Source organism: Hippocampus comes, unplaced genomic scaffold (genome assembly GCF_001891065.2).
Source record: "Hippocampus comes isolate QL1 unplaced genomic scaffold, H_comes_QL1_v1.1 scaffold74, whole genome shotgun sequence".
NCBI lineage: Eukaryota > Metazoa > Chordata > Actinopteri > Syngnathiformes > Syngnathidae > Hippocampus > Hippocampus comes.
The window spans coordinates 566,049-578,277 of NW_017804812.1; the positions used below are offsets into that span (position 1 = coordinate 566,049).

A 12,229-nucleotide genomic window follows, 5' to 3' on the forward strand; every position below is an offset into this window, starting at 1 on the left:
TTGTTTCCTAGACCTCAGGAAACTTTTCATGTGTGTGTTGGGGGTGGAGAATGTCACTGTTATGAGATCACAGAGCAAAAAGTAATTTCATGACTTAAGCCTGGAAAATAAATAGAAGAGTGGTAGATTTTTTTTTCTTTCACATTCGACCCTTAAAAATGACGTGGGAAAGACTGAGGGCAACTAACCAACAGAATTGAAAGCACATTCCGAAAACGGAGGATTGCTATCATTCAACCAACGCTCGGCGGATATCACAAATTTGGTTTAAATTACTTTCGAAAAGTTCCGTCGGCTTAACTGTCACACACACACACAAACACACACACACAGCTGTCGTGAAATATGTGGCATGCACAACAGCACCACAGCTGAACGAATCGGATCAAGTTGGAGAAGATCCCGCGGTCAAGTTCTGACCCGTGACAGAATATTGGCAACGCCAGCAATCTGTCACGTGTGAGTTGAAAGCTTACCGGGCCAGCGTACGTCACACACATAAAAAAGACGTCATGTACTGCGATGTACAACAGGAGTGCAGGCATGACCGCAGAGCGATTGCGATTGTTTGACCGGACACGCGTGACAAGTGAGGATCTCCGCGAGGTATACCCGATGCAGATCGTGACATAATCTTGACAAGTTTCCTTCCCAACCACCTTCATTTGACAGTTTTTACATCGATACAGAATTCAGTGGTAACAGTATTACATCAGTTTTGTTTCCTAGACCTCAGGAAACTTTTCATGTGTGTGTTGGGGGTGGAGAATGTCACTGTTATGAGATCACAGAGCAAAAAGTAATTTCATGACTTAAGCCTGGAAAATAAATAGAAGAGTGGTAGATTTTTTTTTCTTTCACATTCGACCCTTAAAAATGACGTGGGAAAGACTGAGGGCAACTAACCAACAGAATTGAAAGCACATTCCGAAAACGGAGGATTGCTATCATTCAACCAACGCTCGGCGGATATCACAAATTTGGTTTAAATTACTTTCGAAAAGTTCCGTCGGCTTAACTGTCACACACACACACAAACACACACACACAGCTGTCGTGAAATATGTGGCATGCACAACAGCACCACAGCTGAACGAATCGGATCAAGTTGGAGAAGATCCCGCGGTCAAGTTCTGACCCGTGACAGAATATTGGCAACGCCAGCAATCTGTCACGTGTGAGTTGAAAGCTTACCGGGCCAGCGTACGTCACACACATAAAAAAGACGTCATGTACTGCGATGTACAACAGGAGTGCAGGCATGACCGCAGAGCGATTGCGATTGTTTGACCGGACACGCGTGACAAGTGAGGATCTCCGCGAGGTATACCCGATGCAGATCGTGACATAATCTTGACAAGTTTCCTTCCCAACCACCCCACCTGAAATCACCCAGCCCCACCCCCGGCTGCCTCCGTCCGTCCCTCAGTGCTGCAGCGCCTTCATCCTGTTGAGAGCGGAACCGGCCTTGAACCATTCGATCTGCGTTTCGTTGAAGCTGTGGTTGAGTTCCAGGACATCTTCGGTGCCGTCGCTGTGCTTCACAACGGCGCTCAAAGACTGACGAGGGAAACGAGGCGCTTTTAGTCAGGCTGCGGGAAAAACGTTTGGCTCGAGCTTGAAACGTAGCGACTCACCTTTCCGGGAGTGAACGTTTCCAGTCCTTTAATGGAGATCTTATCATCGGGGCAGATTTTCTCATAATCGGACGGGTTGCTGAAGGTCAGAGGCAGCAGGCCCTGCTTCTTTAGGTTCGTTTCTACAAAAGGACGCAAAAAAGGTCAGCCAAGCCACGGGCTGGAAAGAGCCACGCTTTGCGCGGCGGTGCCGTACCGTGGATTCTAGCGAAGCTCTTGACGATGATGGCTCTTCCTCCGAGATGTCTGGGCTCCAGCGCGGCGTGCTCTCTGCTGGAGCCCTCGCCGTAGTTGTCGTCTCCCACCACCACCCACGACACGCTGTTGGCCTGCACACAGGGAATGCCGAGACTTTGTCCTTACCGTTCACACACACAAAAAGTTGCTGCACGTCAACCCCTCTCACTTTGTAGTGACGGGCCACATCGGGCACGCCTCCGTACTCGCCCGTCAGGTGGTTCTTCACCGAGTTGATGGCGTCGTTCTCGCTGTTGACGGCGCCGATCAGCATGTTGTTGGAGATGTTGTCCAAGTGGCCGCGGAACTTCAGCCAAGGCCCGGCGGCGCTGATGTGATCCGTGGTGCACTTGCCCTTGACCTGCAACGCAAAACAACTTCCTTCATGGGATCACTGAGGAGAAACGGCGGCGGCGGCGCGCTCATGTATGACGATCGGACCTTGATGAGAACTCTCAGGTCCTCCAGGTCTTTGCCGCTCCACTGGTCAAAGGGCTCCAGCAACTGCAGTCGGTTGCTCTGAGGGCTGACGTCCACCTTGAGGCCCGTGCCGTCGGCGGGCGGGTGCTGGTAAGTGTCCTGACCCGGGTCAAAGTCTCTGGCGGGGAGCTCATCTCCACTGGGGGGCTGTAACTTGAATTTCTCACCGTTGGGGGCTGTCAGGTAGTCGGTCTCGGGGTTAAAGTTGAGAGTTCCGGCGATGGCCAACGCAGTGACAATCTACAAGAAATCACACACAAGATATTGCCTGCAACGTTTCCATTTCCACATCGGCTTTGTGTTGTTTTACCTCGGGGGACGTGACAAAGGCGTGCGTTGCGGGGTTGGCGTCGTTCCTGGCTGTGAAGTTTCTGTTGAAGGAGGTGACGATGGTGTTCTTCTCGCCTTTTTTCACATCGCGCCTTCATTCCAAAACAAACAACGTTAGCGCCAAAGCGACGCCGCTTCAAAACACTTTTTCCAAGCGGGGTTTCATCCCACCTGTCCCACTGTCCGATGCAGGGCCCGCAAGCGTTGGCCAACACGACACCTCCGACGTCACCGAGGATCTTGGACTACATGAAAAATAATCACGTTGGATTGCTTCATCGGCAACCGAAGGCAAAAGCGGTTCTGCGAGCGCCACTCACGTAACCATCCCTTTCGATCGTGGCGCGGATCTGCTCCGAGCCGGGGGTGACTGTGAATTGAGCTTTGCACTTCAGGCCTTTGTCCAAAGCCTGCTTAGCCACGGAGGCGGCGCGGCCCATGTCCTCATAGCTCGAGTTGGTGCAGCTGCCAATCAGACCTAATATGAACAGAGACGTGTAAAGAAATCGTTTTTCGCTAATAGCGTTTGAAAAGATGGTTGAGGAAAAGAATAAATAAAAAAAATCCATACCAACTTTAACCTCCAGTGGCCAGCCGTTCTTCTCGGCCACGGAACCCACGTCGGACACTGGGTGAGCCAGGTCAGGGGTGAATGGACCGTTGATGTGGGGCTTTAGCTGGGGGGGGGGATATGAGAAAATTGCAATGACTTTTGTGTCATTTCAGCTGAAAACAGTAAATCAGGAATATAAGATGTTGTCGCCGTGTCCGACCAGGATCCAAATAAATTTGTGACTAATGTGATTGACCAAAGATTATTTTGTGGTTTGTTTATACTTGATTCTGCTCATGTTAAATGGAATGCACAGAACTGTATGTAGTCGCGCCAAAGTACAAAGGTTGATTGACTGATTAAATCAAACAAGTCAGATTGTATTGATCAAGGAATGGTCTGTTATTGGGGGAAGATTGTATCTTCAAATCTGGGGGTTGGAATAGGCAGAAAAGTTTACAGTGCTGACAAAAAAAAAAAAAAAAAAAAAAACTGCGGCAGATAAATTTCGATAAAATCTAATCCATCCATGTCAAATATGACAGATAAGAAATGTAACGCAATCTTAAAAATGGGGACTGACCTCATCCAGGTTGATCTCGATGACTTGGTCGTACTCGCAGCCTTTATCTGGCACCAGCAGATCGGAGTACTCGTTAGCCAGAGCGGCAATCTCTGAGGGGGGGAGAGACAAAATATCAACATTTCAATCAAAACACACATTCTGTAGCAAAAACGGCACATCACATACCTCCGCGCCCAGTCTTCTCCAGATAAGTCCTCATGCGGTGGTTGTAGGGGAACACGGAAGTCGTCGCGCCGATTTCCGCTCCCATGTTGCAAATGGTGGCCATTCCTGTGCACAAACAACATGAGTGAGTTCAGACAGGAGAATTTATTTCAATGTCTTTAAAATGCATCTTACAAAGCCTTAAAAAAAAAAAAAACACACACACCAGTGCAGGAAATTGAGTCAACACCCGGTCCGTGGTACTCGACGATGGCGCCGGTGCCGCCTTTCACCGTCAGGATGCCAGCCACCTTCAAGATGACATCTTTTGGTGACGACCAGCCAGAGAGGGAACCCGTCAGCCTCACCCCGATCACCTAAAAAAAAAAAAAAAAGAGGAAGAGTCCTAAGAAGAGGGATTCAAGGAATTTTTTTTGTTGTTGTTGGTGTTTAAATGGCACATTAGGATGAGAGTCATCGCAGTGTAAAGTGAATTAAAAAAAAAAAAAAAACAACAACTCTGTTGACCTTGGGACATTTGAGCTCCCAGGGGATCCCTGCCATGACATCCACAGCATCAGCGCCTCCGACTCCGATGCAGATGGCACCGAGTCCGCCGCCGTTTGGTGTGTGGGAATCTGTGCCGATGAGCATCACACCAGGATAGGCGTAGTTCTCCAAAATGATCTGAACAGAGAACATTACTCAGCTAAAAATTGCAGTTGCGATCCAATTCAAAGTCCAAAATGACATCCCAACTCTTTACCTGATGGATGATCCCAGAACCAGGTTTCCAGAAACCAACTCCGTATTTTGCACCGGCACTTGCGAGGAAGTTGTAGACCTCTTGGTTTACTTCCTGGTTTAAAATGACCAATCGTGACGCCTTACTCGTCACCTACTCTTTCCAACAGCATCCGTGCATTGCGCCGAGCGGAAAACTCACCTTCGCCCTGGCCAGATCCTGATCGCCGCCGATCTGGGCTTCGATCAAGTGATCACAGTGGATGGTGGAGGGAACCGCCACCTGCGGCAGGCCGCTGCTGATGAACTGGAGCATGGCCATCTGCGCGGTGGCGTCCTGCATGGCCACGCGGTCGGGGCGCAGGCGAAGGTAAGTACGCCCGCGATCGATCTCCTGGTTGTGGGGGTCATCGAGGTGGCCGTATACAATCTTCTCTGACAGGGTAAGAGGTCGGTTGAGTCTGGGTGGGAAGAATGAGAGCAGGCGTTTTTTGTTAGAAGTCAGGAGGACAAGGGGGCAAAAGCTTGTTCATTCGGTTCCACAGGAGAAAAAAAAAAAAAGAAACAGAAGTAGGCATGGGTTTACTGCCCATGCTGTTGCGGAAAAACTGTGCCAAGGGGCAAACAAACATGACTTTGGCAGAGCAAGATGTAGGTGGACGCTAACCTTTTGCGTACAACATCAACATTGGACTGGAGCTTGTCGTAGCTGACAAAGGAGGTGGGCTCGAAGCGGCTCATGGATACTTGGGCCTTGGCTCTATAAGCGGCTGCCACATGCAGCCGCCGTGCGCCATGTCCCAGAGCAAGCTGGGGACAAGAGAGAGACATTCACGCATTCTTCTTTACAAAAAATGATTCAGACAGACAGACAAATTCATTTCCCTAACCTGATGCCTGTTAGCTTTTCTGGTGGTAACTGATATACCATATTAAGCTCGAAAAGAATGTTTATATTTAAATGCAAATGTACTGTAATGCACCGCTCGCTGTGTACAACTGTAAAGTCTTTTGGTCAGTCAATCTGTTCTCCTGTACGTCTAACCTTGTGGTTAACCTTGTCGAATTAAATGGAAATCCGAGCACTATATAATACGAATTAAATACCAAATTATATTCAAGACTTAGTAATGACTGATTTTAAAATCAGTGCATGGGTTTATTTCCAAAAAGTCAGCAGGATGCAAATTGTTGCCCTCTGAATGCGCACAGAGGGACACGATGACCCGGCTAGCTAGCCGCAACCGGCTACGAGATGGAGAACGCGACCCTAAAGCGATTTATTCCTTTGGACACACAACGATCGAGGAGAAGAATGCAAAGCATCAACATGACAGCCTACGCATCCTGAGTGACATACGAAAATAAGCGAATGTGTCTCATACCTGCAGCCGCGCGACGGTGAGACAGTAAGTTGCCATTTTGTTCACTGACAAAGATGTGGCGATTTCTAGTGACGTCACACATTTTATACGGCAAGGCTTACTGGTCCTTAAAGAACAAAAACACAGATTATTCATGCTTGACGTATATCGTTATCATATCATCTTTATTGAGAACTAATTTAAACATTTATGAAATTAAAAAGGTTTAACATATTTTTTTAGATGAATATATATTGTAAATAATTTAAAATGTGTGTATTTTTTTATGCAACTGAGAGGATCTGCGCGTATGGAGACGTATTTTCTTTGGCTACATTATATTACTATATATTATATTTCATAACACCATAAACACATCCAATTTTTTTAATATAATGTGATTATAATTATAGAAATACTGGACATGAACAAATTGATAAAACACGTGACCATCATAAAGCACATGTAATGGTAATGCTCATTTGAGACACTAGATGGCGGTAATGTAAAATCGACGTATGTGGTTTTCGGGTTCAAAGGTGAAAGTTTACTGCGCTGCCTCGCTCGGAGTTCGTTAGCCAACAATGGCAAAACATCATCCAGATTTGATTTTCTGTAGAAAGCAAGCCGGTGTTGGTATGTTTTATTCATTAATACGACGAATACAACATCTTTTTACTTGACTGTCCGATCTTGGACATGTTTTGAGCAAGATAATGCTATTTGCTAATAGTTGCAGCATGGACTTCATTGAAACTTAGCATCGGTGTTAGCGTGTCAAAGTTAATGTCTGCATGAACATTATATTGTTATTAAATGCCAAATTTGGAAATAAACAGGGGGTTATGTGTGGAAGAGACGTGTATACGAGTAAATAAAGTGAATGAACAATTGACTAACTGCTATTTTTGAATTCTGCAGCCATCGGGAGACTTTGCGAAAAATGTGAGTATTTTTCTTATCTCTTATTTTTTGTATGCAACCACATCATGAATATGTATATTGTGTTGACAAATTGTAAAGACAATGTTTGAGTGGAGTTACCATTTGAAGTCATTCTTCACATATCTTTTCAGCAGTAAAAAAAAAAATCATTTTTTACATACACAACTAATTCGAATGGAATGCATTTTCTGTTAATAAACCGAATAGTTTCCAGCTAATACTATGAAATAACAGTGGGATTCCACTTTTGTCCAAACGTAAGTGCAGTTTTTGTAAAAATTGTGGAATGACATGCCAGTGCCAACAAAATGGCTTTTTAAAATGTGACTTTATTCCTGAGGTCTTGTTCTGTATTCTTTAATCTCAAATTGTAACACAGTATGTGCTGCGTTTATTCGGGGTGGCCTAAAGAACATTATGCCGACTGTATATCTGTACCTTTTTCCCTTCTTTAGGCGATGGCAAGTGTGTCATCTGTGATTCTTACGTGAGGCCATGCACGCTGGTCCGTATCTGCGACGAGTGCAACTATGGCTCCTACCAGGGACGCTGCGTCATCTGCGGAGGGCCGGGAGTGTCCGACGCCTACTACTGTAAAGAGTGTACCATCCAGGAGAAAGATGTCAGTTGTCATACTTTTAGCTGCCATCTCAGAGCCACTGGAAAGTCCACTGACACTCTGTTGCTCTCTTTTTTTTCGCAGCGAGATGGCTGTCCGAAGATTGTGAATTTGGGAAGCTCGAAAACAGATCTGTTCTACGAACGGAAGAAGTATGGCTTCAAGAAGAGGTGAAGACACCGTGGTCTTATCTTCATTTTTAGTTTCATAGTTTCAAGTTTTTTTTTTTTTTTTTTTAAATAAACGTTTCTGGCAACAATTTTTTTGTGACCTCGATTTGTTAAGTGATTTCAATAAAAGCTCTTTCAAATAACTGACTTTGTGTTGTGTGAGAATGCCTTGTCTAGATTATTTAATTAAAGAGTTTTGTCATAATTCAAACAGAATATTCCTCTCGGGCATACCCACATAGAACAGAATAAAGTTCTGTAAATATGGAAATAGCACCCCACCACCACCAACTGGTCAAGATGTTCTCTGCAAGGCTTTATTTATACACAATGAATATACATGAATGTCACCAGACTGAAAAAGTCAAGACCGCATTTAACAAAGATGAAAGTTTCAAAAGAAAACAACGTCAAAAGTTGGACATTTCCGAAAGAAGGCCGATATGCAATCCGGACTGCAGCAGAAAGCGTGAGAGCGACTTCGAACAGGTCAGGAAGCCGATCGTCCGCATATTACACCGCTTTAAAAGGCGATGCTCGAGAACTCTGGTTAAACTGCATTTGAATATGAATAAGGCTGGAAGTGCTTTGATAGATCGAGGTATGTCGTAAATCCACAAAATTCCACCGGACATGCCTTAGATTAGCAACTCATAGCTTTCCTGGCGAACGGACAGTACCCATAAGGAAGCGGCAGAGAAACTGAACACGAAAAACAACACTGGTGATGCAACGGAATGTCCCTGTACTAAAAGCTACTTTCGACTTCATAGTATTACATGAAGGGAACTGAACGTTTTTTTAACAATAGTTGTAACCTTTATGTGGTTTTGAAATTATTTAGATGAGAAAAAAAAAAGGTCAAATGACAAACTTTGTCATTTTCCCCCATGCATTGTTTTGAAACACCAAACATCCCCCATCGTGAACATTATAAAACACATTACAAAGGAAACAGATGATCTCCGAGCATGTTATGATATCAAATTTTTTTTATCGCCGCAAAACGAGATTCCTCCTAGTTTTGTACTTTGACCGGGAGTGAAACGATGGGAGATACAACAAATAAGGCCCATAATAGGCGACAACCATTTCCACGACATGCATTGATGGGAGTTTGTACAAGTCACACATAAAATTCACAAAGACACAAGCGTGGCAGACACACACAGACACCAAAGTGTGAGGTGTCCCACTCAACAATCCCCCCCACCCACACCCACACCCACAGAAAACCAGGACAATGTAATTCCCTGAATACATTTCAATATTTTCCACCTGCTTAAATTTGAAAAAAAAAAAATATTTAACATGTTTTGTTGAACATAGAAAACCAAGTGGAAATTTAAAACGTGGTGACAGATTATTCCGGAATAATCTGTCACCACGTTTTAAGGTATTGCAATAGCGACGCATCTATCAACTCTTGTAATTAATCTTAATAAAAAAGACGTCACAACGCTAAAAAGCTCATTATTATACCATCAATAAAAGATGACCTCTTACAGCCGATAAAAGCACAGAACACAAGAAGCGCTTCACTCAAACGCTCAAAGCTCCGAACGTGAGCTTCCGTTTGCATCGCGCGCTCTGCTCCACTTTTTCCCCTCCTCTTTTTTTTTTCCATCCCCAAACCACACCATTTAGAAAAAAAAAAATCTTAAGTGCAGTCTACAGGTCTTCCGGCACCAGACTTGAAAAAGAAAAGAAGAAGGACGAGTGAGAACGCTGTTGGTGTGACATTGCATCGTGTTTGGTTTTGTGCAATGACTTGGAACAGTTCACCAGGCGACCGCGGCAGGAAGTGACACCCACGCTCCTGTCTGAAAGGGTATTACCACCCCACGCCACCCCTTCCCCAACCTTTGTTAGGCAGTTTTTTTTTTCATATATATCTAAGTATGGCCAACAAAGAAGATGGCTAACAAATCCCAAATGCCGCCTTATGCTACAGGGAGGGAAGACATTCACAACTGTGGTTTTTTTTTTTCTTTTTGGGCCCCTTACAATTTTCCGAATTTGGCCTCGTAACTTCCCGCGATGTTTTTGTAGCGGCCGCACTCCTTGCGCAGATCCGCCACCTCCGTCCTCAGCGCCGTGTTCTCGCGCTCCAGGAACGCCGCTCGCACGGTGATCTGGTTTTCCTTTAGCCTGCGGGCGTCGCGTGAGCGCTTGGCGGCCATGTTGTTCTTCTTCCGCCTCTGCCAGTACTTGTCATCCTGAAAGAACATTGCGCATTTTTGTCATTTTTGCTTCACGTGGCTGCTTGGCAGACTCGGGTGTCGCCGAACAGAATTGAAGACTTTAAATTTATACAATGAAAGCATGAGAATATATCTGCACAGTTGCGTTCATCGCACGGGTGTAAGAATTGCCATTTTGATTTCTGTCATAAGCCACAATTGAAACTCGATCCGGATCACAGGTCGGCATACTCCAATCCATTCAGGTCAGAGGTCACCATACCAAATTTTCCCAGGGCAAGCTAAATTTAGCTGTCACTCATATACCCAAATGGTTTTCATGGTCCTCAGTCCAAGCCGATATAAGCAACAACCCTCTTCAGGCAAGTCCTCGATGAGCAACAGGGTGAAACTCATTTTTCATTTCCTATTGGGCTCATTTGCATTTCCAAACTCCCATCCTGCTCTTCGCCTTAGTCAAAGGATACGATCACAAACACAAGTGCTTGAATTGTCTTGAGAACAGTCATCTCAGTCTTTCCTCTTGAGGCAGGGGGGAAGAAAAAAAAAAGTAGGACAAAAAGACAATATTTACCATTAATGGTTTGTTTGTGCTTTCAAATTCCATTGGTCCAACTCATTCTAGCCGGCTATTAGCAATTTCCTTTTTAGCTGCATTCTTGCAGGGGGGGGGGCGGGGGGGGATATGTCTTGCCTGTCAACATCGTCGCCAAATTCAGGTCAACAAGAAGTCACTCAATGACTGGAAAGGACTGCTGAGTCACTGTGAGACATCAGAACGGCTTATCTGCGTGTGGGGCGGCAAATGGCATTTCGAAAATTTTCCATTTTGGTGGGTAACATCTAAAACATAGATTACCCCCAAAAAAGTGATGTCTTTTTTTTCTTTTTTTTTTTTGAATTTCGTGTTGATGTGGTTCCACCCTAGCAGTGCTTTGGAGCAAAAAACGGTTGTCCTCCCCAAATATTGCCGAGCAACAAGCGGCTGCACAAAAGTTGCGTACCTTCTGTTCTTCAGGGACAAAAACTTTCTTGGCCTTCTTAATCATGGGCTGAGGCTTGAGATCTTCATCGGTGAACTTGTGCTTACGAGGGTCAAACAGTTCGCCCCCCGGTACGCTCGACAGGACCAGGTCGGTGGGGTCGGGCTCGTAGTTGACGTCAACCTGGATGTCGTCGGGATCTACGGCGTCCGGGGTCGCGCTCTCTGGATCTGTTGTCACTTCTGAGGAGAGGAGACAAGGAAGTTTAAAATCGAAAGAACTCAACGCCTTTGCCCCCCGTTTCCACTCACCTGCTGTAACATCAGACGTGACGTCGGTCTCGCCGTTTGTGATGATCACCACCTCTTCATCGAACTTTACCAGCTCGTTAACTGGCAGCAGGGACGCGTCGGCCGGCTTCTCCTTCACCTCCTCCGCCTTGATGGCGACGTCTTCTTCAGGCGAGGCGGCGATGCCGTTCTCCATGAGGAACTCCTCGAGGTCCATGTACTCCAAGTGGAAGTTCTCACCGTCGTAGGGAATGGTTTTGTCCCAGATGGCGGGGGTGAGGGCGGCCGACGGCTCCATCCCACTGCCTCCTCCGCTGAGGTCGGCATCCTCGTCCAACCCCAACTTCTCCTTGTCCGTGTCTAACACACACAGAACATGTAGACAGTCAAACACCATAGTGGGTCTTTTTTTAAACATGTATAAAGCTGTTTGTGAACATGTATCGAGGTAGAAGGCACATTTGTGTTGATTCTCGTTCAGCCTGAAAGTAAATGTGGTTCAAATGCACACTCTTGGCAATACGGGCCACTTCCCAGGGCTCACAAAATACACGGGAGCGGGCACCAACTATTATGAATAGCCTACAGACAACACTTAACTTTAATCCATATTTTTGGATACAGTACGCTCCAAATAATGCACGTGGCAATGTTTTATTGCGTTTTTGTTTCGATCACTGTCCCTGTTCAATAAACCAATAGATCAATACATTTACCGATGATAAAAAGTGCTTTGCAATCCTCGGAAGGCAAACTCTTCATGGTTTTGATGGATGAAAACAAGGATCTACAGTATATTGGTTTGCAAGTGCGTTGTCACAATGCCTTTTCACACTTAGATTGGTTGCATCTCACAGTCGGTAAAAAAAAAAAAAAAGCTAACGAAAAAATTTTAAGATCATTTAAAGACATTTTTAAAGCCCGGAAAGGGTTTCAGACGGGC

The 12,229-nt window shown here is 45.4% G+C and overlaps 3 protein-coding genes across 4 annotated transcripts in view; 1 reads left to right on the forward strand and 2 right to left on the reverse strand.

The window, feature by feature from the left end:
• Positions 1-140: 140 nt before the first annotated feature.
• On the reverse strand, positions 141-6,164 carry aco2 (aconitase 2, mitochondrial). 2 transcript variants are annotated; one of them, XM_019863906.1, is made up of 18 exons: positions 6,097-6,164; positions 5,379-5,521; positions 4,914-5,172; positions 4,734-4,826; positions 4,496-4,654; positions 4,194-4,344; positions 3,989-4,093; positions 3,821-3,912; positions 3,256-3,361; positions 3,005-3,162; positions 2,856-2,929; positions 2,665-2,776; positions 2,316-2,594; positions 2,044-2,235; positions 1,834-1,966; positions 1,638-1,759; positions 1,378-1,560; positions 141-659 (listed from the first exon to the last, which is right to left on the reverse strand). In XM_019863906.1, the coding sequence occupies exons 1-17, from the start codon at positions 6,130-6,132 to the stop codon at positions 1,426-1,428; spliced, it is 2,349 nt and encodes a 782-aa protein (XP_019719465.1). In that variant the 5' UTR covers positions 6,133-6,164; the 3' UTR covers positions 141-659; positions 1,378-1,425. The 2 variants fall into 2 exon arrangements, with proteins under 2 accessions (XP_019719465.1, XP_019719464.1); XM_019863905.1 differs by having other exon boundaries at positions 141-1,560.
• Positions 6,165-6,587: 423 nt separating this feature from the next.
• phf5a (PHD finger protein 5A) lies at positions 6,588-7,953 on the forward strand. Its single transcript, XM_019863987.1, has 4 exons — positions 6,588-6,711; positions 6,997-7,020; positions 7,476-7,642; positions 7,724-7,953. The coding sequence occupies exons 1-4, from the start codon at positions 6,660-6,662 to the stop codon at positions 7,811-7,813; spliced, it is 333 nt and encodes a 110-aa protein (XP_019719546.1). The 5' UTR covers positions 6,588-6,659; the 3' UTR covers positions 7,814-7,953.
• A 151-nt stretch (positions 7,954-8,104) lies between these two features.
• Positions 8,105-12,229, reverse strand: part of tefa (TEF transcription factor, PAR bZIP family member a) — a 7,294-nt gene continuing 3,169 nt past the window's right edge. The window contains exons 2-4 of the mRNA XM_019863953.1: positions 11,308-11,646; positions 11,018-11,238; positions 8,105-10,028 (exon numbers count right to left, since the gene is read on the reverse strand). Of these exons, the coding sequence (XP_019719512.1) occupies positions 9,813-10,028; positions 11,018-11,238; positions 11,308-11,646 (776 nt within the window). The 3' untranslated portion in view covers positions 8,105-9,812. The remainder of the gene's footprint in view (positions 10,029-11,017; positions 11,239-11,307; positions 11,647-12,229) is intronic.

Excerpts from the sequence above, each read along its gene's own strand:
- phf5a (XM_019863987.1), top strand. The coding sequence starts at position 6,660 with ATGGCAAAACATCATCCAGATTTGATTTTCTGTAGAAAGCAAGCCGGT. Across the intron at positions 6,712-6,996 it reads TAGAAAGCAAGCCGGTGTTG|CCATCGGGAGACTTTGCGAA; the intron begins GTATGTTTTATT and ends TGAATTCTGCAG. Across the intron at positions 7,643-7,723 it reads GTACCATCCAGGAGAAAGAT|CGAGATGGCTGTCCGAAGAT; the intron begins GTCAGTTGTCAT and ends TTTTTTTCGCAG.
- aco2 (XM_019863906.1), bottom strand. The coding sequence starts at position 6,132 with ATGGCAACTTACTGTCTCACCGTCGCGCGGCTGCAG. Across the intron at positions 3,362-3,820 it reads TCGAGATCAACCTGGATGAG|CTAAAGCCCCACATCAACGG; the intron begins GTCAGTCCCCAT and ends CCCCCCCCCCAG. Across the intron at positions 2,595-2,664 it reads CCTTTGTCACGTCCCCCGAG|ATTGTCACTGCGTTGGCCAT; the intron begins GTAAAACAACAC and ends GATTTCTTGTAG.